Source organism: Carassius auratus, chromosome 19 (assembly GCF_003368295.1).
Source record: "Carassius auratus strain Wakin chromosome 19, ASM336829v1, whole genome shotgun sequence".
Classification (NCBI taxonomy): Eukaryota; Metazoa; Chordata; class Actinopteri; order Cypriniformes; family Cyprinidae; genus Carassius; species Carassius auratus.
Window position 1 is genome coordinate 26,373,266 of NC_039261.1, and position 24,664 is coordinate 26,397,929.

General features: G+C 36.6%; 3 protein-coding genes and 1 non-coding gene across 4 annotated transcripts; 1 reads left to right on the forward strand and 3 right to left on the reverse strand.

Moving 5' to 3' along the window:
- Window positions 1–799: 799 nt before the first annotated feature.
- On the reverse strand, window positions 800–7,094 carry ciarta (circadian associated repressor of transcription a). The gene is made up of 6 exons (XM_026289797.1): window positions 6,843–7,094; window positions 4,532–4,872; window positions 3,782–3,857; window positions 3,246–3,324; window positions 2,987–3,134; window positions 800–2,632 (listed from the first exon to the last, which is right to left on the reverse strand). The coding sequence occupies exons 2-6, from the start codon at window positions 4,868–4,870 to the stop codon at window positions 2,186–2,188; spliced, it is 1,089 nt and encodes a 362-aa protein (XP_026145582.1). The 5' UTR covers window positions 4,871–4,872; window positions 6,843–7,094; the 3' UTR covers window positions 800–2,185.
- A 5,015-nt stretch (window positions 7,095–12,109) lies between these two features.
- Window positions 12,110–13,488, reverse strand: mrps21 (mitochondrial ribosomal protein S21). Its single transcript, XM_026289798.1, has 2 exons — window positions 13,351–13,488; window positions 12,110–12,481 (listed from the first exon to the last, which is right to left on the reverse strand). The coding sequence occupies exons 1-2, from the start codon at window positions 13,431–13,433 to the stop codon at window positions 12,301–12,303; spliced, it is 264 nt and encodes an 87-aa protein (XP_026145583.1). The 5' UTR covers window positions 13,434–13,488; the 3' UTR covers window positions 12,110–12,300.
- A 705-nt stretch (window positions 13,489–14,193) lies between these two features.
- LOC113120316 (U6 spliceosomal RNA) lies at window positions 14,194–14,296 on the reverse strand. Its single transcript, XR_003294590.1, has one exon. It is a non-coding gene; the product is annotated as a U6 spliceosomal RNA (small nuclear RNA).
- Window positions 14,297–17,353: 3,057 nt separating this feature from the next.
- Window positions 17,354–19,811, forward strand: crabp2b (cellular retinoic acid binding protein 2, b). Its single transcript, XM_026289800.1, has 4 exons — window positions 17,354–17,539; window positions 18,397–18,575; window positions 18,854–18,970; window positions 19,411–19,811. The coding sequence occupies exons 1-4, from the start codon at window positions 17,446–17,448 to the stop codon at window positions 19,459–19,461; spliced, it is 441 nt and encodes a 146-aa protein (XP_026145585.1). The 5' UTR covers window positions 17,354–17,445; the 3' UTR covers window positions 19,462–19,811.
- Window positions 19,812–24,664: the final 4,853 nt, after the last annotated feature.

A 24,664-nucleotide genomic window follows, 5' to 3' on the forward strand; every position in this document is an offset into this window, starting at 1 on the left:
CCAGCATTATATATGCACAGGCGAATGTCCTGATGTGTCTTTCTTTCTTAATTTATTTCTTTTTCTCGCTTGCTTTCTTACTCTTTTCTCAGACAAAGAAAACGTGTTTTACAGCACAAAATTTTCAGTATTTAAGAAGTAGAAACTTTGGTGTTTTGAACGTACTGAAGCATTTATAAACATGAATATTTAATATTTCTAAAACATGCAAACATCCAGCAGGGGTCAGTCATGGACACTGGAGATATATATGTGTGTGTGTGTGTGTGTTTACAAATTAAACTTCCTTAAATTAGTAAATATTAGTAAACTTCCTGAAAAATTTGTCAACTTATTTCAAAATATATTTTATATTTTAGGTATATTTCGAAATATTTTATTTTATGTATTGTTTTAAAATACGCTACCATTTAAATAATTTGGGATTTTTTTTTTTTTTTTTTTTTTTAAGAAATGTAAATGTCATCATAATAAATTTTCATGTGACACTGAAGACTGCAGTAATGGCTGCTGAAAATTCAGCTTTGCCATCAATGAAAAAAATTACATTTTAAAATATATTCAAATATAAATCTTTACATTGTAATGTTTTACAATATTAATGTTTTTACTGTATTTTTTTATTAATTAAAAAAACGAAACTTTGAATGGTATATTTAAAAATTCCTCTCTCTCTCTGTGTGAGAGTGTATATATATATATATATATATATATATATATATATATATAGATAAATAGATAGATACACACACACACCCTGTATATGCGCTGTCATAATCGACCTCTAAAAACAATCACATATAAGAAACTTGGAAACATTTAATGATATCAAAAAGTGAAGCATATTGAAAACATTTCAGCAACCTTGACAAAAACTTTGATGCAACAACAGAGATGACTTACAAGAAAAAATGGTTTTGAATAATGAATAGAAATGTACAGTGGTGCTACAATGGCTGACTTTTCTGAAACAAGTAATAGTAATAATAAAAAAAAAACATCTTCCTAAAAATGCTACCTTCATAATCACATGAAGCTGTCAAGTGACATTAAATATTAAATCACAACACATCTTCATATGCCCTTTTCCCCTTATAATATAATCACTATTATAATTCCACCAATACACTTACATGTATTTTTCACACAATACTCATACAGCTGCACAAGGATGTGACTACATGCGTCTCAGTCAACATACCCATAAAGTTCTTCTCATTCCTCATCTACCAAATACTGAATCTCTAAAGTCAGAATCTATTCTACAAATAGTTAAATAAAATACAAGCCTCATCTTCCTCCGTGTGACCTTTACAGTGTGTGACATGCCACATACTCGTCATCATTAACTTGAACATTTCTGTTTTACAGAATGGTTAATAGTCCCAATGCTGAAATTCACAAATTTTAAACGGGAAAAAAAGGTGAGTACAAAAAAAAACAATTGTTCCTATGACAAAAACCTAGATCTCTATGACAAAATGAACTCATATGACATGGAAGCAGAACATAAATGTGCAAACTATTTTTGGCAAAAACATCGTCAATAAATGAACGTTTACTCTCCAGATCAAGCGGCATCCCGTTTGTTGTTCCCGGGATTATTATTTATGTATCTTCATAAATATAAAACATTGACCACGGCTCACTTGTACTGACTCTTTAAGGCTGCTAAAGTGAATTCAGTATCTTCAAGTAATGCAATAAATTAAACTGCCTCTAAAACATCCTCTCATATAATGCATTTCTATTTCATCTGATGCTCAAAGTGGTTTTCAGTTCAAGTCAAAGGACATTAAGGTAGATTGCGATCGCAGTCACACTTCTGGACATTTTACAAGACCATTCGTCTGCTCTCTGCTGATATCTGGCCTCCTGGTTTTATGTTCATTAAGCAGCAGATATTGCTGGAAGTCTGTGTTTATCATGGAAAGCAGTGCAGAGTGTTTGATAGCTGTGCATGCTTCACCGGTCAACTGTCCGGCTCGAGCATGTATTTTAAGACACTTCTTCAGTCTATAACCGTACATGCACAAATCCTATGCCATACATATGATTACGTCTGTGCTGTACATAGATGTGGCAGGATGCAAAATCTGACTAACTGAACAAAAATGTCACTTTGTGAAAAACAGAGACTGGAGAAATGCTTTAATGCTTATAAAAAATGAGAAACTTTTAAATATTATGTGTTTAACATCTCTGTGTCAATCTGTTTTTTTGCCCCTTCTTCTTTTGCAGATTGACCCAAATCTTTCTTACTAGTCATCGTGTCTACTGGTGGGTTGGAAGTAGGAGTTGTGGAGGACACCGAGCAGTCTTGCGGGCCCAAGCTGCTGCCATCTGTGGCTGACGGTGGTATTACAAGCGGAGGTGGTCTTCCTGTTACAGTCAGAGAGCTTGTCTTTTGCCGGACTAGAAGTTTGCGGTTTTCAGCGAGTTTGGTTTCAGATGTCATATTATTTTGATTTGTACAGATCGGACTGTCTTCTTCAAGTTCGCTAGACATGGTATCAGAGCTGCTAAGCCACGAGCCGCTATCGCTGGGGCTCGGCCCTCGATCGTCCTCTTGAATGCGTTTGCTGCTTGAAGATCCTTGAGAGTCAGAGTCTGACCAACTTAATCTGCGTTTCTGAAAGAAAAAGATGTAATTTTATACATAAAAGGTTTTGACGTTATCAATGACAAACAATAAACCATTCCAGATTGCTGTAGACACTCGTTAACCAATATAATGGCTATACTGGTTGCTCTTCTCACATGGTTTGTTTCAAAGCATTTCTATTTTGGAAAATAAGTCACCTTATTGTTAACATAAGAGCAGATGCAGCCATTTGTAACTTTTGTATTTAGTTTTACCATTTACTGCACTTTTGTCATTCCTTTGGTTATTTACCTATAACAACTAATGAATCAGAAGTCTCACATTTTCACAGAAAAGAGCTTACTTCTGCATTACAAAATAAGGTGGATATCAGCCGCTTACCTTCACAGGTATATGTAACTGGTCCTGATTCCAGCGTGAAGGCAGGTTGTGGAGTGAAGGGGTGCCTTCCCGATGCTGAGGCCTGACCTGAGGGAACCAAACCTTTAACATCACCTCCAGCTGTAGAAGAGTGCCCATATACTTCTCCCTACGGGGGTATAGCAGGAATTTAATATGATTCATCAAAAGGCATTATATGTATTGGATACAAGTAAGAAATGTCTCAATGGGGAAATTATAACAGAATAAAATTATATACCCAAGCTCAGGTTTTTGTAGAACACCCACAATCCTTCGCAGTCTATCAATGGCAACACTATGTTGAAATGTGCTCAAACCTGCCAAAAAAGAAAAACAAAAATACACAATTACATGTAAACGATGGAGACTACTAACCACTAAGTCTAAAAGCATTTAAAAATATTTTTCAAATAACTTTTATGCTCACCAAGGCTGCATTTATTTAAATTAAAAATACAGTAAAAACTGTTTACATTTAAGTTTTTTATAAAAAATAGAGTTTAAATACTTATTTTAAATGTGTAAATTAGTTTTTAAATTACTCAAGTCTTCCGTGTCATAAAATCTTATATCAATGAAATTTTTGTGAAACCGTGATACATTTTTTCAGCATTCTATGATGAAAAGAAAGTTACAAAAATACAGCCTTAAATTTTAAATACCAATTATTTGTGACACTATAAATGTCTTTAATGACACTTTTATCAATCCAGTGCATCTTTACAGACCCAACTTTTGAAAGGCAGTTTATGATTTTTTTCTTTAATGCATTACCTTTATCATATCGACCTGTTTTCAGCCCCTTCAACAGCTCCAACAGAGGTCTGATGTACCCGCGAAGCTCGGCACACTGTAAGAGAAATATTAACAACACACATTTATCATCACAGAAACATCTCAAGATACAGAGGCACGACAGATTTAGAAAACTCAGCAGCTTGAGAAATTTTAAAAGAAACAGAAGGAATCACACGTTTAAAATAAAAGAGCTTGATGTTCTATTAAAACACACTGAAACTTTCAGAACTGAAGACATTTATCAGAAACAAGCCACAATGACACATTCTAAACTTCCAAAACTTAGTGACATTAAAACTTTGCACGCAGATCAATGCATCAGCATGAGCACCCACAGTTGTACATCAATGATACCCTTTAGTCTAGGTGACAAGAAACAGTCATTGCGAGATGAGCAGTCTGCATTTATTTTTAACAAAGGTTCTTTGTTGTTTCCATCAGATCCATTGTTTGTCACATTTTATTGTTGTGCATCGGTCACAAGGAGATGCAATGCTTATACCAAAGAATCGGCCAGCTGCAAACTATATCTGACATGACATTAAGCCTATGTGTGCAAGAACGTGCTCAAGAACGGTGTGCATTTCACAGTTTAAAAGGGCGCCTCTTAAAGGTACATCAACAAACAACACTGTTGAATTGGAAATGGTCTTGAAAAACAACTCTGCTGAAACCGACCTGCAGCACAACCGATTTTAAATAGGATGAAGAGATTTTCAGACTCACTTTGCGTGCAAACCTCAGGTCCCCTTCTGTGGGAATTCTTTCAGATGATGTTGAAGTCTGACCGGTGTAGGCTGGAGATCCAGAGGAACATCCTGTTTGACCATTTTCAGCTCTATCGCTCCTCTGGTTCACAAAGGTGCGAGGCGATTTTGAATTCTGAGAGCTCCCATTAGCCATGGAGGATGGCTTTTGATCAGGCACAACTCCTGCGGCCTCGCTCTCAGAGGAAAAGACCTCCAGTTCATCCTCCGTCTGGTCACTCTCGTTGTACAGGAGACTTGGGGTCGAGGAGAGGGAATCTCGCACTTGCCATTTGGAAGGACTCCCCGGTGACAGCATCACTGAAATGTGTGAAAACAGATATATGTGAGGTGGCAGGTTGTTCTGTTTTTAACTCCCCGTCCACATGGAGACGCGTTTCTGTGAATATGCACACATTTTTTATCGGATAGACGTTTCGTCCACACGGATCCGGCGTTTTCACAAGGTGAAACCACTATTTTTTGAAACCGAGTGGATAAATTTGAAAACGCCATCTTTGCGTTTTCGTCTGGACGGCTAATCCGTATATTTTCTGAAACGATGACGTCATCAGTCCACGTCTCCCCCCAAGTCAGACACCTCTACGTCACGTAACAGCAACAAAAACATGAACAAACACTGAACGATTGTCTAACTAACATTAACACTGATTAATAAATGTATTGTTCCATGTTCGTAATTGTACTATGCGCAAGGTTTATGAGCATAGTCCAAGTCTTCTTCTCTGCGTTTGATATATCAGGGTTGTCAGATTAATGCGTTAACTTAGTTATGAAAAAAAGAATGCGATTAAAATATTTTAACACAGTTGATGCACTAGCTCCGCCCCCTGACCTGTTTGTAATCTTACATTTCATAAAGTTGACAAATATGATGCAGGTATAAATAAAACATGATGCAACTCCATAAATGCAGGTACGCCCTGAAATTCATGATATTTGTGCAATAGATGCCCCGTAAATAATAATAATAATAATAATAATAATAACAACAACAAAACAATAAAGGAATAGTTCACCCAAATTTGTTAAATTCTGTCATTTACTCACCATCATGTTTTTCAAACCTTCTTTTGTGGAACATAGAAGAAGGTATTTTGAAGACTGTTACTAAGCAGTTTTGGTTGCCAATGACTTAATCACTGTATTAACAAAAATACTGAGATGTTTCTCAAATTATCTTCTTTCATGTTCCATAGTATACATTTTAAGCACCACACATACAAAGCTGAACTACTGGCTTGATTGGACTTGCAGAAAACCCCTTATTGTTGAGAAATATGTGATAGAAATATGTATAAAAACTTCCCTTTTCTTTAAGTACCAAAAAAAAAAAAGTTGGGAATGCAAAGCATGGATTAAAAAAAAAAAAAAAAAAAAGGATGATGAAACACGGGGTTCATTCCATAACTGATATAAAGATCACAGTGATACCATAATTTAAAAAATCATACCTCCCATTAAGAACAGCACACACTGTTCCTTTAACTAGGTGAAAGGGCACAAAACCACATACTGGATATAAACTACCTATAAGAATTTAATATAATATAGAAGCGTGCATATAATGTTGTTTGGATGGACAGCTAGATTTGGGACAGTCAGGGTGTAGTATTTCAGAAATTACTAAGTTAAAGAAAACCCTGTGTAAGGGCATGTGCCTCATAAAAATAAGCAGCTAGGCGGTGCCATTAAGACAAATTAACCCTCTCCAGATGGACTGTTTGGTAGACTGGTTAAAAAAAGGGAAAGAGTAAGGCGTACAATCACTTTAGATAAACTCGATTGCTAAATGAATAAATGTAATTAAGCATTTAAATAGCACTATTATTTATTTCGTGTTTATTAAGCTCTTGGTCCATGTGGGCTGGAGCATAATCATCCATAAATGAAATCATGTCAGCTGTTAAACAAATGAACAGTAATGCATATTCTGTACATAAAAAATATATAAGTAATTAAAAAGTGATAATCAAAGACAGACGACACTGATGAACTCTACATATTCTCTAATTTCAGATTGTAATAAAAAAAAATTCCTACTATGTAAATGGATTTTATGATTAAAAATTTTTTTATATAAAATTATTACAATTATAGTTTATCCATTATGTCATCCCGGATATTTAACACCAGACTGACGAAACAAATGAATAATTCAGCTCCGTTTGACCTAAACAAACATCAAGTTCGATGATCAACACGTGAAGCATTTCTGAAGAATAACGGAGACATTTTTAATAATTATAAAATATAAAATATACCCTTACCTTAAGGGGGGTTGGTCGTTTCTGGGTCGGTATCACAACAATCTGGTGTCCAGCGCCACTGAGTATAACACAACCTGTCACTGTACTGCTCGTATACGAAGAAGTAGTTTCATGTACTTTATTGCTTAATAAGACCGTGTGCAGACGTACGCACTATTGTCCTGAGAGAGAAAAAATTATGGACTTCTATCCTCTTCCTTTCTCCACTAACGTCAGTTTACATCGAGGGATAACATGTGAATTGCTACACGTGCTGGACAAAAGCCAACGCAGACTGCGTTTCCATTGGCTGACAGATGAGAACAGAGTCGCTGATTGGACAAAATGTAAATCCAATCCCTAAGCGTCTGAACCGTGATTGGTCAGATTCACAGCCCCACCTTCGCACGTGGCACTCGTGTGTGGAGGCAGATACTACGGATTGGAGCACATTTTACAGATGGTACTTATTGTTCCACATTAGGAAGAGATTGTACCCAATGTGTTTGGAACATAATACATTTGTTTTCAGTGATTTATTTTAGATGGCCTTCAAATGTATTTAAAAATGGTTTTAGAAGTAACCACAGCAACAGTATGCTGCTCTTAAATAGCCTACTATCAAGAAGATATATACATTTATTGTAAATTTACGCGTCATACATGTACTAAAATTGGTGCATCTTAAAAGAAAATAGGCTATTTATCATTTTCATTTAGTTCAATTTAATTTACTAAAATATCTAGCCTACAAAAATTATTTGAAAAAAATTATTTTAAAAACTGCCTCCTTGAAAGTCATTGGACAATCTACACACTACCCTTGTTAACATTTTATGATCACTACTGTCAAATTAATCTTTCCTTTCCTATTTGATAGCAGAACTTCAACTGGAGAGAGAGAGAGAGAGAGAGAGAGAGAGAGAGAGAGGTCAGTTCAGGACAACAAGTGCTTGACTCAGTTTCACTCAAAACCAATTGATCGGATGAGTCTGCTCCCTGTGGTCAGCAAAGTGAACAGGCACAATATTGTCCATAATTATGCATTTGCTTTGGCTTGTTTCATGGTTATTACTATCAAATGGACACTGTCACAAGTAAATATGTGATGAATTAAGATGAATGAATAATCCTTCCTATAGTTGATGAATTCTGTACCCAATTTAAATCTAAATTACAGCTTTATTGTAGAGAATATTTATTCCCTTAGTATTAAATGCTAAAATTACTGTAAATAGAACCTTTAACCCTAATTTTCTTATTATTTTTTTCTACATCTGTTTCATTTAGGGGAAAACGTGTCTTGGATAGCATCCATGGTGTTTTTTTTTTTGTGTGTGTTTTTTTTAAAGTTTACATTCTCAAACACACTTGGGGCTTGTTCTTCACAAATTAGTATGAAGTTATCATGAATAGAAGATCTGTAATCTTTCAAATCATCTCAGATGTAATAAGCAATGTATGAAGAACAGGCCCCTGGTCAATCTTTAAACAGTGTCAGCCACTGAAGGTCATCAACTTCCTACAGTTACCCTGTTGTTGCCCACCTGTAGGTCAACAGTCAATGTAGACAACATAGGTCACACGTTATCCATTCTCTACTTTTTCAAGATCAGCTTGCCCCCATTCACACCATGAGCATCCCCATGTATTGGTGTTAACACCAAGGACAACAAAGATATCGAGTGGATGATCCCAGACTCTGTGGGAGGCTGATTTGACATAGTACACAGCAGGAGGGACAAACCCATTTCAAATCAAGTCAAACATACACAGTTTTTTTTATGACATTGACCAGTGTTATTGTCTAGTTTTAAGTGTAAATTTTTCAAAACTAATACATCATCTGAAACCTGAATAAATAAAATTTTTGTTTATTTATGGTTTTTTATATAACACAATATTTGGCCAAGATACAACTATTTGAAAATCTGGTAACTGAGGGTGCAAAAAAATATAAATACTGAGAAAATCGCCGTTAAAGTTGTCCAAATTCAGTTCTCAGCCATGCATATATATGACCAAAAATATCGGCACCCTTGGTAAATATGATCAAAGAAGGCTGTGAAAATTCATCTGCTTTGTTAATCCTTTTGATCTTTTATTTAAAAAATCACAAAATGTATATTTTCATTGGATAATAAGAATTTAAAATGGGGGGAAATATCATTATGAAATAAAGGTTTTTCTCAAATACACAATTATTGGCACCCCTAGAAATGCTCATGAGTAAAATATCTCTAAAGTATATCCCCATTCATATTCACAATTCTGAGCATTCCAGGGTGATTATAAACATTAAATTATCCAGCCTTGGCTTCCTGTTTCACAGAAATATAAAGTGGAGGGAAAACAAAGCCCAAATTCCCTTAATTATCCACCACAATGAGAAAAACCAAAGAATATATTTCTGATGTACAGCAAAAGATAATTGAGCTTTACAAATTAGTGAAGTGGCTTTAAGAAAAGAGCTAGAGCAGTGAAAATGTCCATTTCCACCATCAGGGCAATGATTAAGAATCGGGTTCAGAAAACAAAAAATTGTCAAACAGAACCTATCACCACATGTTGTTTGGGAAGGTTTGAAGAAAAATTATCCTAGCTCATCCAAAAACAATCTAAAGCATATTCAGTTATCAGACAGGACAGGAACTTCAAATGGGACTGGCTTCTATGGTCAGATGAAACTAAAAATGATCTTTTTAGCAGCAAACACTCAAGAAGGGTTTGGTGAACAGGGATAAAAAATACCCGATGTGTACAATGAAATATACTGCTCTATTTTTGATGTTGTGGGCCTTTATTTCTGCTGGAGGTCCTGGACATCTTGTTTAGACACATGGCATCATGGATTCTATCAAATACCAACAGATAAAAAATCAGTAAGTGACTGACTCTGTTAGAAATCTTATAATGAGCCATGTTTATATCTTATATCAATAATCCAAACACAAACCTCAAAAACAACACAGAAATTGGTCACTGGGCACAAAACCAAGTTTCTGTTATAGTTATTCCAGTCCTCTGACCTGAACCCTATAGAAAATGAGTGGGGTGGACTGAAGAGGAGAAGCACCAACATGGAGCTGGGAATCTAAAGGGTCTGAAGTGATTCTGGATTAAGGAATGGTCTCTGATCTTTTGTCAGGTGTACTCTAACCTCATCAGGCATTATAGGAGAACATTTAGACCTTTTACTGGCAAATGGCGGTTTCAAAAAGTATTGAATAAAAGGGTGCCGTTAATTGTGGCCAATGTGTAATAGAGAAAAAAACTTTATTTCATAATGATATTTCCCCCCATTGTAAATTCTTATTATTCAATGAAAAGATACATTTTGGTGAATTTTTAAAAAAAAAAGATCAAAAGGATTAACAATGCAGATGAATTTTCACAGCTTTCTTTGATCATATTTACCTAGGGTGCCGATATTTTTGGCCATATATAAACACTATAATAACACTAATGTGTCATATTAGTGAAATTATAAACATAATTGTATATATATATATATATATATATATATATATATATATATATATATATATATATATATATATATATATATATATATATATATATATACACACAGTTAAATATAAATACAGTTTTAAAAAATCTTAGTTTTCTTTGTTAAAATGTATATTTTCTTTATTACACAGTATTTAACAGTATTTTTGCAAGAAGTAGAGTGCCTATGGATAAGTTTCCATTCTACCTATACTGTGTGAACTCACTAACCCAGCAGCCCATCCCCTTACATAGTTTACATACAAGAGTATTGTTAAATCTGTGTCACAATGTCACATGGCTATACAGCTTTTGGATCTTTTTCTGTGCACAGTTTAACATGCACAATTCTAACAATAAAACAAACACAGCTTTGGGCACAATAATTATCTTTAAAAATAGGAAATAATTCAAACTTCCACTCTGGGTGAAAGACTTTGGAGTGAATAAACAACAATTGTGAACAACATTGTTTATGTACCAAAAGCAACTGAAAGAGAAGCAGAAGAGGCATGTAATATGGTTATAGACTAAAATGCAAACATGACTTCATGGAAAGCAAACCACTTCAGCTGCTTAGAGCTGAGGCCCCATCCACAGCTCAAGAGAAAGAGACCCATCCCCCGTCTTACACATTTGACCTTGAACGCAGTGAAAGAACACTACAAAGTTCCTCCCAGTTAACAAATACTTCACAATTCAGTTTAACATGCCTAAAATTCCATAGACTGAAAACTCCAGAGCAGACAATTTACATAGTAACTTCATCTGAAACAACTATTTAACCCAAAAATTACAACTCAGGCCATCTAGGATGTAAAGCGAAGTGAAGTGAAAAGGTGTATATTTGTACGAAATAAATCCATCTTCAATGCATTTTAACTTTAAATAGTAACTCCTGGCCAAAATACAAGTCCATAGGCTTGTTCCAGAGGAAAATTATCCCCTGTTGTTCTCTCACATCAAAATCCATCAGCATATTTGTAGCATATTTTTGAACAGTTTTTCAATTCTAAATGGTGCTTGATCAGTGCATATTTCTCTCCTGGATCGGATGAGACAACTTTATCACTAGAAAAAGCAATATCATGGATAGAGGACTTGTATTTTAGTATTTTAGCTGGCTAATATCTATATAATTAGTAGTATGCAATTATGAAATGTCTTCACAATTTCAGTTTTCTCTACTCGTTTTTATCCGATGGTGGAAAAATATGCAGCTTGTAAAGACTACACTTAAGGTTTGGATGCTCATTGTGATGATTTAACCATTTCTTTTTAAACAGACTTTCACCCTGTTAGTGTGTAACCAGTCAGATAACGTCTGCATTCATCTAGAGCCCCTGTTGTTTGCTCAAGCAACTGTCACTCATGGGACACAAGTCTGGTTTAGCCTCTTTTTTTATTTCTGGTTATACCAGGCAGGCAATATATCTTATTTAGCAAATTGCAATACTGTTAAGCCTCACATTTCACCAAATAAGGAATTTAACTCTTGCATTTTTTAAATGTTAGCATGGAGAGAAGATAAGATTTATACATGACTATGTTTAATCTGTTGCCCCTTCATGCCTGCTTTAAATGGTCATAAACTGTCACCCATTGTTTGAATTTGTTTTCTACTTTAAACATTGCTTAATGTGCACTTTTTAGCTCAAAGCAGGATTCAAATTTCAGAAAAATCACTTTCTACATCTGATAAAACACAAATTCATATTTATTGGCAAAGCATCTATTGTTTATAATGTTGTTGTAAATGACATGAGAACTTCTTATGATGATTTTACAGCTTTTTATTATTAACAACATACAGCAGTAAGTCTACATGTTAAGTCAGCAATATCACAACACAGTCCTCCAATTACTTTTTAATGGTGAACGTATAAAATGTTCCTGTGGATCTTCATCTTCTGAGGCAGATCACGGTGCATGACTCATGTGTTGGTCGACACAAACAGTTTATGTCATCTTAACATCCCAACCATGGATCTTGTCTTTGTGTCTTTGATACGAAAGATATCTTTCTTGCCATCTCAGTATTGTAGATTCTCTTGCAGTTCTCATAGCTCTTTCTCTCTCGCTTACGACACGGTTTCTCGTAGTATCTTCTACGCTTCACAGATTCAATTATTCCATCAGTGGACAGAACTCTGCAGACAAAAAGACAGAGAAAGAGCATGTAACAACTACAATATCTGTAAACATGAAATATCATACTCTATTATTGAGTTGCATAAACCAATGGTAAGAGTTTTGATCATCTGTTCAAACTCATATTGCAAGACTACAACTCACCTGCACCCTCTTTAGAAACTTCTGCAATAACACAAAAATCATTTTTTTATATATTGATATTATTACTTTATTTGATTTACCTATGACTGTTACTTGATCTCATTTTGTTTTGTTTTGTGAATTATTATTTCATTGAATATGTTAATATTACTTGTTTATTTGCACTATTATTTGACATTGCATAATTTCTCATCAGAGCTTATATTATCCTGCAAAATTTTTGGCAATGCAAATAGATTTTAATGCTAATAAAGCACAATGAGATTTAAATTATTAAAGATATTCAAACAAGTAAGTGTGTCAAGGACACAATTAATAATACTAAAATGACATCACAGGCAGCATTGGTCAACAAATACTTTAGGATGTAAATGTGAGATTTATACACTTTATAGTAAATTACCTTATATCTACTGACCTGTTAATCATTATATAATATACTAATGCTCTTTGTTCAAGTTATGAGCTAATATGAAAAAACCGTTTGATACAGAGTCTTGAGTGAGGGATCACTGGGTTTGCAACTTTGCAAGTTTAAAACCCCCTGGCCTGTACAGTACCTCAATGCATACATAATTCAAACGTATCATCTCAATGACCGACCGTTACTGAGAACACATTAGGTCTACATCACTTGACATATAGCGTGTTATGATATGGTCACGTGTTTAAGTATTTATAACAACATTTCATATACATATATCTCCAGACACCTCATAAGTACCTGCTCAGAGCGCCATAGGCCGCATCCACATTGCCGTTCTGCACCATGACAGTCCGAGCGACGAAGCGAAGGTGGTTCGCCATGTTTCGTCCGTGTTACCATCAATTGTGCACGGCTGGAAAATCCGCTCTTTCGCTCAGAAAGTTCCTGGAATTAAGCGCGCGAACTCTAGGTGGCGCCAAATAGACATTAAAAATTAACGGTTGAGCTTCTTGGACGACATGTACTTGTGTATTTTCAACAATCGATGACTTGAGAGGAATCTCTTGGCCAATTCAGATAAATTGGATTTGATTTTGGCTTTATTTCAAACAAGACATTGAGAAACCTAACAGAATGAAAATAAAAAGCTAAAATTAGCGACTACTCTGTGTGAGATTAGGAGTTATTATATGTGGGGCCAACTTGATATTAGTTTTGATATTTTTAACGATCTTTTGAAATTTTATCATGAAACTTTCTGCAGCCTCTCAAAAACCTAATTACTACCTGTTACAATAATACTCTCTGGTAAACATTTTTGTTGATCAGACAAGAAATTAAGTGAAAGTGACATCCAGCCAAGTATGGTGACCCATACTCAGAATTCGTGCTCTGCATTTAACCAAAGACTAAACCCATCCAAAGTACACAAACACAGCAGTGAACACACACCCGGAGCAGTGGGCAGCCATTTATTCTGTTGGATAGCAGTTGGGGTTCAGTGCCTTGCTCAAGGGCACCTCAGTCGTGGTATTGAAAGTGAAGAGAGTGCAGTACATTCACTAAAATTCCTGCTGGCCCGAGACTCGAACCTTTTGGATTACAAGTCCAAATCTCTAACCATTAGGTCATGACTTCCCAAAAATGATGGAGCGTTTCACAGATTTGCATGTCATCCTTTCACAGGGGCTATGCTAATCTTCTCTGTATCGATCCAATTTTAGCATATGTGCCACCGTGGCAGGATGGATTCTGAGCAGGATGGATTCTGATTGTCTGTCAATGTTTTAATCGTTTAATCGTTCATCAACTGGGAAAAAATCATTCTAAAAAAGTGGTTGTAATGATATCGTTTCTCTGTGTCTTTATCCTTATAGTTGTGGTATGGACTCTGCTATTCTTTAATATTGACCTATTTTTCATTTTTAGAACTATATCTTTATCGGTATCTTTAGTTTCCGTTCTTGGTGTGAACGGGCCTTTATTCTGCCCAAGTTACCCTTTTCTGCCATTTTGGAGAGTATCACGACTCTTGTGTGTGCTTTCCCTAATCAATCAGGAAAAAACGTGTGCATGCTTAATGTAAAAAATGCTGATAAAATTCTGAGGAAAGCATGCAGATGTGCCGTGGTACTCTCCAAATTGTCAGAAGAGGGTAGCTTTGGGAGAATAACTGTTGAATAAATTATGTTACTTTTGTTTTCTTTGCACACAAAACTTATTCTTGTAGCTTCGTAAAATTGAAGTTAAGCCACTGATGCTACTTTTTGTATTTTTGAAATGACACGAAAGTAATTAATTACAGAATTTTCATTTTGGCTGAACTATCCCTTTAAAATACTGCATGTTATCACATATGTACAGCTAACTTTTAAAATGAAAACATCATTTTTTTTAAGAAACATGTTTCTTGATATCTTGGCTTCCCAGAGAGTATCATTGTAACAGGTTATTATGTTTTTCAGAGGTACAGAAAGTGTCATGATAAAATTTCAATAGATGGTTAAAAATGTCAAAACAAGTTGGCCCATTTTTGGGTGAAATAACCCTTTAACTATAAGCCTGCTCTACATTCATAAGGCCCATTGAACTTCTGTTATGTTTTGTGCCATGAAAGGCTCTTCAGTTTATTATGGCATCTGCACTTAGGTCATCAGTGATTGTTATGAGAGACTGCTCTCTCCAAATAATTGACTTTTTGTGTAGAAATATTCCCCCTCCTTCTGCTGCCTCTCTTTCATACATGGATTCCTCATCGTCTCCTGGATAATGGGGTCAGTAGTAGGTGAGTGTGGGATCAGGATTGTTTTCTCATTCAAATTCAAGTAGCTTTATTCACTCGACCACTTCAAAGAAAGACTTGCTAACGTGCTTTTAGGGGAAGCATTCAAAGTGAGAGCAAGAAAACGGCTTGAACTTTTGCCACTGTCTCCATTCTGACTGAAAATATACAGTTTCTCTCTCTCTCTCTCTCACTCGTCTTCCCCCTCCGCTTTTCCTCTGTTCCATTTCCAGGGATATCATTTCTTAGCCAGACTTGCTGAAATGTTCTTGGTCGGAGGGGTGGGATCAGGGGGTAAAGGGAGAGAAAAGGGACGGGTGGGGAGCAACTCAGGAATCGTCTGGTAATTACCTCTGAGCATTTGGAGAAGAGGATGTGGTTTCAGTTTACACGGCCTCATTCTTTCTCTCCTCCCTGGCTCCCTTTTGGCCACTCAAACACTCCATTTGCTTCTTGTCTCCTCACTGCTTCTTTCACGCCATTTGTATGAGGAATGTGGAGACGTGCACAAAAGGAACAAAAACTAAATAAAGTGAAGCAGATTAGAGCACAGTGAGAGAAAGAGAGAGTGAATGGGTTTGGAGAGAATAAATGGAATTTATAAAAAAAACTAATAATGCTTTATCATTTATTAAGGTCATAGCCGATGGTAAAATATGAATATGCTTATAAAGAAATACATGAAAAAATAAATAATCAAGATTCAGGGTCTGAAAATTGGTAATTCTGTGCAAAATAGTCAAAAATACAGTGTTGTCTTTTGTTGTAAAGAATTTTAAGATGAATCTTTTTATTCCAGACCAACAGAACTTGTCAATCAGATGCTATATCAGCTGTACAACTTTGCCTCTGCATAACTTTAGTAGAAAATTGAATTTTTAGATATCCTTAGATATCGTAAATGTTACGTTTATTTTACATTTTACTTGTTTAATTTAAGTTCTATATTGCTTTACTATATTTCACTATTATAAATATGATTTCACTACATTATTATAAAATATATATATAGTGTATATATCTATACAAATAGTCGCTGTGATTTTGCCAAGTGAGACATGTTCCTGGATCAACATCTTCTGATGATCCTGGATCAACATTATTGTCCAAAAATATAAACTTTACCCAATCCCTATGAACCTAACCCTATCCATAATTTATTCCTAAAATCAGATGGAAATGATAGCTGATTAACTAGAGTGTAGAATCAACTAATCCTGATTGTAAGCCTTAAACAGATATTTCCTAAAAGGTTACATCTCAATTTTGATTGGTTGATTGGAATGTTGTTCCAGGATCAACAAGGATGTTGATCCATGTACATGTACTTGGTGAAATCATGCTTGCCCTCAACAAATAGTGGTTGGTTTAAATTTATTTGAAACATAAATTCCCTCAAAACTAAATGCAAATTCAAAACCAGAGTCTTGTTAGGACACAGACACAGCAACTCTCAGCAAGAGACAGAAGAGAGCCGAGATTTGAAGCTGTGATATGATTGACTGACAATGGCTGACTGTTGTGGTCTGAATACTAACAAAGCTCAGCATGACATGTCTTTGTTGGCATGTTTGTAAGCGAAAGGGAGCTGAATAATATGGGGGTTTCCATGTATTTTACACAATTTCAGTTTTTAAACAAAAGCTCCTTGTTTGACAAAATCTTCAGAATGGAATAGTTTCAGATTCAGTAGATGACAACTAAATGTAACTTAAAGTATAAAAACTGAAGTACAAAGTCCGATTGATGATTGATCCACGAACAAGGAGTCTGCAAGTGGCTTTGGATAAAAGGGCCTGCTAGATGACAAATAACATATATTAGGATGCAACTAAAGCATTTAGCGGTATATGACCCGATCGCTCAAGCCAAATGGTGGGGCAAATAGGGGTCTTTCTGAATCTTTACTGGAAGAACATGGTGCGCGAGTAGCGGCCGCCCGGTGAGACGCGACACAGGCGCAAACGCTGCGGATTGGTCGAGAACTCAGCGCACATACACACACAGAGAGAGAGAGAGAGAGAGAGAGAGAGAGAGACTGCTGAACGCCGGCGGATGAGAAGAGAAGAGCGGTCCAGAACAACTGTCTGAAAGCAAAGATACGCAGAAACATGGAGGCGAACACGGAGCGAACATTTGCTGACTTTTCTGGATCCTGGAAAATGAAAAGTTCCGAAAATTTCGAGGAACTTCTAAAAGCTCTCGGTGAGTTTTCAAGATTCGTTTGTATTATAAAAGTTATATATAAGATAATTAAAATAAAATATTTAGTTTTTTTTTTCATTTGCACTTTGTATTCGTATTGGTTTATATTTTTAATTATTATCAAATAATTAAAAAAATATTTTGTGATGTTTCAAAAATGTAAAGGTAGTGTAACTTTCTTTAGATTGTAAAAAAAAGTAATCAAAAACTCGAAAAAATAAGTGTTTGCATAATTAATTTAATATACATATTTTGTATTATTACTTTAAAATGAGCAACAATACTACTTTGTTTTAAAATTAACCATTTTGATATCATCTGACAAGAAAACAATAAACCAAAAGAAACCCTTGCATGAGTGAATATCAATGTCTTTTATTTATTTATAAAAACATATATTTTGTTCAAGTCAAACTGAGTCTTGCTTTGACCATGAGGACAATCAATGGAAAGCTGCATGAAAAAATGTTCTGCTTCACTTCCTCATGGGATTGTGATTAGGCACACAAACCCTGACACAGGGCCCCTCGGCCAGCCGTTTGGCTCTGTAGACACACCGTCCCTCGACCCCAATTATTCACTCAAGGGGGAGTTCACTTAGACCAAGTACACAGTTGCCCCTTAATGAAATAAAGACGAGAATGAATTCACTGTCTTGACTCTGTATTTAAAAGGTATAGATTTCCTTGGTGTGAACATTAAGACTGTGGTAACAGATTTGATTGCTTAAATATGTGACTATTTAGAGAGTAAAACAGTCCAGTGCAGATTGGACACACTTGTTAAGGACAGGAAATTGGCTGTATGAAAAATGGCCTTTTAATTTATGTGTGTGTGTGTGTGTGTGTGTTCTACAGGCGTAAATGTCTTTCTGAGGAAGATTGCAGTTGCAGCAGCTTCCAAACCAGCTGTTGAGATTACACAGCAGGGGGAAAGTCTCTCCATTCAGACCTCCACTAGTGTGCGGACCACTCATGTGTCCTTCACGGTGGGAGAGTCCTTCAGCGAGGCTACGGTGGATGGACGCCCTTGCACAGTAATGCCACGCATCCATGCATCTCAGCACATCATATTTTTCTCTCTGTTTACTGTTAAACTTTAGTGTATTGCATACGATTTACTATTAGAAAATATCAGTGTCTTAAAAGTATTATTTTTAATTTTTTTACAAGTAAACAATAACTTTATTTGATGATGAAAGTTCACTGTTATCTATACACACAAACATGTATGTCTTCAACCAACTTTGAGACTCTATAAAGACATTTCAAATTAAAATCTCTTTACTAACTGTTTCTAACAATCTCTCGCCAGAGTTTTCCCAAATGGGAGACTGACCGTAAGATCACTTGCGAGCAGACGCTGCAGAAGGGGGAGGGGCCTGAGACATCATGGACACGGGAACTGACCAATGATGGCCAGATGATTCTCGTAAGTGCACCATTTGCAAAAATAATGTTAATATTTTTAACCGAATTATGCCACTAGCATATAAAATAGACTACTACTAGCTTACTCTAATGAGCATCTTAAAAGCTCAACACTTAACAATAATAGATTGTTGCTCATTCCTCACCATATAGTTCACATTATTATAGAAGTCACACTGCTCCCATTTAGGCCACTTACAGTAAACAGGTCGCTCAGTGTCTGTGCTTTTTGTTCTTAATAGATATTTTGTAACTTTCATTTAGGTAAATCAGTGTTGCATGGTTAAAAAAAGAGCATTCTTTGAATTCAGAGAACAAGATCTGGTCAGATATGTGCATATATAACATCTCTTCATATGTTTAAGCCCGTCGGATCAGGATCTTAAATGGTTAAATCAGTTAGTTGGTGGTTTCTTAACATCTCTGATGTTTATCTTCCAGACCATGAGAGCCGGAGATGTCGTCTGCACCCGTGTGTATGAACGAGACTGAAGGATCCTTAGATTTCAGTTCATTCTATTCCATTCCATCTCAGCCTTGTCCACAATGTGCTAAAACTCTAGTTTATCATTGAACAAATAGCCTGTTCCTTACACTTTTTGTATGTTAGACATGTGCTAAGTTTGTGTGGTAGAAAAGCAGACATGGTTGAAGGGTCAGAGACGGTACTTGTATAAAGATTATAGCAAGTTTGCAGTGTTCTTTTTGATGCATTGGCTGAAAAGTGTATTTATTATTGTGGCTTGTTCATTTTCTGTTTCTGTTTCATGTTATGCCACAATGTGGCTTATTAATCAAACATGTTTTGGCAATAAACCTTTCTATTCATAAACCCCCCAAAATCTCATGACTAATTCACTGTTATTTACTTCCCTGGATATAGAAATCTCTTTGACACTAGCCTTGGTTTGCACTTTTACAGATATTCCCTGCCTCCTTCCTTTTCTTCAAAGTTTTCTTTGTGTCTGTTCTTGTTTTCTGTCTCCTGATCCAACCACTTACAGTTTTGAACAGCACTATAAATGTATTTTTCATGAGTGTACATCAATTGTTGAATTATTTCCTGCCAAGGAGTAATGGGGGAATGAGGGAGAGGTACGGAAAGAATGAGCAAACGTTAGAAAAGAAAAATAATTTCATATTTTTAAGGTTATATTCCCTCTGCTCTTTCTCCCATCTGTAGCTAGTTACTGCATGAGGTCAGAGAGAACGGCTGTCATTTCTCTTTCTTTTTGTCTTTCTGCAGCCAGATTCATGATCTAAACTGTTGCTTTATTCTAAATCTAGGGCAAATGATTCTGAAAGTTTAATTAAATAATATGTATGAGTAAAAGATGCAAAAAGCTGCTAATGAAAAGCCAAATTAAGTTAAAACTCTTTCTTCCACCCTCCGTATCTTTCTTTTTTCTATTTAGCAGCGTTCAGAGACCGCTGTGTTTTTCAGTCTGCTGCTGATGATGAATTTTCCAGGTTCCAGACAACAAAGCTCACAGTGGACTTATTCAAGCTTGCACATAATTTCAGTCTGCTGTGTTGTGTGTGTGTGTTCTACATTTCTCAACGGTCCTGTTAAGAGTTTTAAGCTCACATAACCCATGATGTCTTAAATGTGTATGTGTGCTGCAATGTACAGAGGTTGTCTTTAAGTTCACACACTTTCTGGAGGAGGTTGAAAAATCCATAATCTCTGTTTAACATCAGAGACAGTGACTGTATTTTTGTGGTGCTTGCTGAAGCAAGAATCATTGCAACCACCCACAACCACTCAGAGCACTCGAAAAAACACCAGCAAATGCCTAGCAATGACCTAACAACTATTTGCACACATACAGCAGTAAGTAGTGAACACACACACCCAGAGCAGTGGGCAGCCATTTTTTTGCTGTGGCACCCAGGGGTTTTGTGCCTTGCTCAGTTGTGGGTACTGAGAGTGGAACAGAGCACTGTTCACCCCCCCCCCCCCACCTACAATTCCTTGATTCAATGATTTATCCTCTCCTGGGACAGTCCTCTGTCATTATCAAGAGTACCACGTCACATACATTGCGCCTTGTTTACAAGCAGAGGAATGCTCACGCATGCGTCGTGTATTCTCATAACTTCATAAAATAATGGTCAAACCACAGATGTCACATGGACTATTTTAACGGTGTCCTTACTATGTAAAAGGGTTAGTTCACCCAAAAATGAAAATTCTGGGATTAATTACTCACTCTCATATCATTTAAAACCTGTAAGACCTCCGTTCATCTTCGGAATACAGTTTAAGATATTTTAGATTTAGTCTGAGAGCTTTCTGTCCCTCCATTGAAAATGTATGTACGGTATGTCCATCTTCAAAGTAATCCATGTCACATCAGAGGGTCAGTTACAATTTGTTGAAGCATTGAAAATACATTTTGTTCCAAAAAAATAACAAGAATGACGACTTTATTCATTATTGTGTTCTCTTCCGGGTCTGCTGTGAGTGCGTTCACAACACTGCGGTGGCGCTGCTGACGTATGACACTGCTGACGTGTTATCTTTGTTATTGTGTGCACCAGAAAACACGTCAGCAGTCGTACGTCAACAGTCACAGCAGTCGCGCTCACAACAGACCCGGAAGAGAAGACGATGCTAAATAAAGTCATCTTTTTTGGTATTTTCGATGCTTCAACAAATTCTAACTGACCCTCTGATGTCACATGGAATACTTTAAAGATGCTTTATTACCTTTCTGGACATGGGACAGTATACCGTACATACATTTTCAATGGAGGGACAGAAAGCTCTCGGACTAAATATGAAATATCTTAAACTGTGTTCTGAAGATGAACTGAGGTTTTACGGGTTTGGAACGACATGAGAGTGAGTTATTAATGGCATAATTTTAATATTTGGGTGAACTAACCCTTTAAGTGAGATTCCAATCTGAAGGGGACGGACCTGTTCAGTTCGAAGGGCACTGCAGCATAGGGACTAAATGATACATTGCTTCACAGGAAGCAGAGAAGGAAAATAACTCAACTGTTATTGGCTCTGAAATGGAGAGGTTATTATTAAATGTTTTTAGTATTATACTAATATTTATGAATGGGAATGATGATGAATGTCACATTTGTATAATGTATTTTATGAATAGGTAAAACAAAGTAAAACCGCCGAGAAACACCTGAGATGTCTGTGACGAGTGGGGCAGGTGGAGTGATTGGAAATGAGGGACACCTGCGACCCACCGGTCTCGAGTCCGACGGAGGAGATGGAAGGATATAAAAGAGGAGCGACTACAGTGAAGGACGAGAGAGGACCAGGCCTGGATTTTAGTTGTGTTTGGTTTTTGTTTGTGCTCGGCAGTCGTCCGTGAGGGGCTGCCACGCTGTTTTGTGTTTACTTTGTTATTAAAGCTTATTTGATTGTCCGCCGGTTCCCGCCTCCTTCTTCCCACTAAATAAAATTGCTAATTTAAATAACTAATTTTTTACCTCAGGTGTCTTAACTATGAGGCTGCATGTGGGAAAGAAAGTACTCGAGATGAGACCACTACAATCTGTAAACAGTCTAACATACATTTTGACTATATTTATAAACAGTATCCTAACAAGCCACTTAGCCTCGACCTAGAAACAGAACATCCGAAAAACCACCTAGCAATTCCCTAGGGACCCTTCAGTGAACCAATATCAATCCCATTAGCAACCACACAGAAATCCACTGTAACCGCCTTGCAATGTCCTAGCAACCATCAAGAATTACAACAATTATAACATCAAGCTTGCAATCCCATTTAAAACCACCTAACAACCACCTTGCAAATGGCATAGCGACCATCCATAACCCTATATCAGTGACCAGAAAAGCAAGTCCTAAAAGCTCCTCAGAAACCCAATAAACATTTCCTTACTTTCCATGCATAACTCCCTAATAACCACCCAGAACACCCTCACAACCATCCAGCAACATCCTAGCAACTGCCATCAGCATGTTTCACTCAGGTGGCAAGTTGTTGCTCAAAAAGATGTTGCTTTTTTTTCATTTTTCTTTTTTCAGAAAATGCACATTTGCACGGCATTAATTCTATTTGTTCCATCTGTCAGTCTGGGCGTCTTGACTCACTTTTCAATTCCAAGAGAATGCCAAAATGCTTCGAGACACAGTTTCACATCTGCTGCGATGTGTGTTTACTGCAAACCTCGTTAACAAGATTAATATTACAAGAACTCTAGAACAAGGTCATCAAGTCTTCACCATGTATTTAACTCTGCTCGTGTGCGGTTTAAGCCCATTGTGGTGGTATGCACTAAATGAGACCCAGATACTGGTTTCTACTCTTCTTTAATTGAGACCATACAGCTGAGAAACGGGGGCAAAACCCACAAGCCCACACGATCCACCGAAGCTCCCTCCATCCCTGCTGGTTGCCTTGGCAACTCACCAGTGTAGACTTCATGTCAGCTCATTCCACAGGCGGTGATGTCATGGGGCCATGCATCGCTTGATTGGCTGAGGAATGTTGCGGTTTTAAAGGAAAGCAAAAGGAAGCACGGACACACCCACTTAGAGAAGTGAAAAGGCGGTTTTAAAGGAGAGATGGTTTAGGGAATTAAGAGTGAAAAATCTTTGTCACTTCAGCATAACCTTCCTCTGAACTCACAGATAAAGAACATATTGTTTCTCTGTGAACTGTACATTTAAGGTCCCATTCCCGTTTGCCATCGCTCTGTCATGCTCACTGACTAATGTATTGCATTTGAACGTCACTGGAGGCTTGCACACCAAGATCAGATTATACAAATAATGGGATCCAGGAGCCACGCTGTTTCATAGTCAATTGGTGGAATCTCTAGTTTCTTGGCATTCAATATGTGTGAATTTCATCCACATCTGGTCAAGACTAAAGTCAAAGTGGTGAAATAATTGTTTGCGGAACACTTTATATCCTGGCACCAGCTGCAGAAATAACAGAGAAATCAACCTGAACATTTGCAGTCTGTGAGGTCGAACCTTCAGTGACATAGATTGAATTTCCACATCTAAGTAAATGAGTTTTATGAAATGGCACGGAAAAGGATGATTTTGTTCGTGTTTGTCGGTGGTTTAGGGGTATATTTGTGTGTTGTGAGGTATCTTATGACTGACTTTCAGCCCTCCTGTCACCCATGTGAACTCACATGACTAGAGAATTGCAAGCCTTCAGCCATCTTCCCGTTGTGACAACTTGCCTCGCTGGTCCTACCTATATTTTACAGAGGGAAATTACGTTGCTGCAACAGTGACGCCTAGTGATTGAATGAGGAACATAAACAGCATAATATTTTAAATTACATTTTAAATGAAGATAGATAGATAGATAGATAGATAGATAGATAGATAGATGATAGATAGATAGATAGATAGATAGATAGATAGATAGATAGATAGATAGATAGATTTTAGAAGAAAAACGCCTCCTTGCTTTTCTCCTCAGATGTGCGCTTTTTTCACAAAAGCCCCTTTCACACTGCCATTCCGGCAAATTCAGGGGTAAAGTGTTCCTGTAATTGTTCCCTGGTCGCTAGATTTGGCACTTTCACACTGCCAGTGACGACCCGGTGTATGCGCGTGCTTTCACACACAACCCTTGAAGATCCCGTAACGACACGTGACATCAGCGCGTGACGTGTAATGTACGAGTCGACAAAGCTTGGCACGTTATACTTTAACTGAAGCAAGCAAATG

Bases quoted from the DNA above. Each gene is read 5' to 3' on its own strand.
- ciarta (XM_026289797.1), bottom strand. From the start codon at position 4,870: ATGCTGTCACCGGGGAGTCCTTCCAAATGGCAAGTGCGAGATTCCCTC. The intron at 3,858-4,531 runs GTGAGTCTGAAA...TTTCTCTTACAG, and splicing joins ACCTGAGGTTTGCACGCAAA to TGTGCCGAGCTTCGCGGGTA. The intron at 3,325-3,781 runs GTAATGCATTAA...CTTTTTTGGCAG, and splicing joins AACAGGTCGATATGATAAAG to GTTTGAGCACATTTCAACAT.
- mrps21 (XM_026289798.1), bottom strand. From the start codon at position 13,433: ATGGCGAACCACCTTCGCTTCGTCGCTCGGACTGTCATGGTGCAGAAC. The intron at 12,482-13,350 runs GTACTTATGAGG...TTTTGTCTGCAG, and splicing joins GCCTATGGCGCTCTGAGCAG to AGTTCTGTCCACTGATGGAA.
- crabp2b (XM_026289800.1), top strand. From the start codon at position 17,446: ATGGAGGCGAACACGGAGCGAACATTTGCTGACTTTTCTGGATCCTGG. The intron at 17,540-18,396 runs GTGAGTTTTCAA...TGTGTTCTACAG, and splicing joins GGAACTTCTAAAAGCTCTCG to GCGTAAATGTCTTTCTGAGG. The intron at 18,576-18,853 runs GTAATGCCACGC...ATCTCTCGCCAG, and splicing joins TGGATGGACGCCCTTGCACA to AGTTTTCCCAAATGGGAGAC.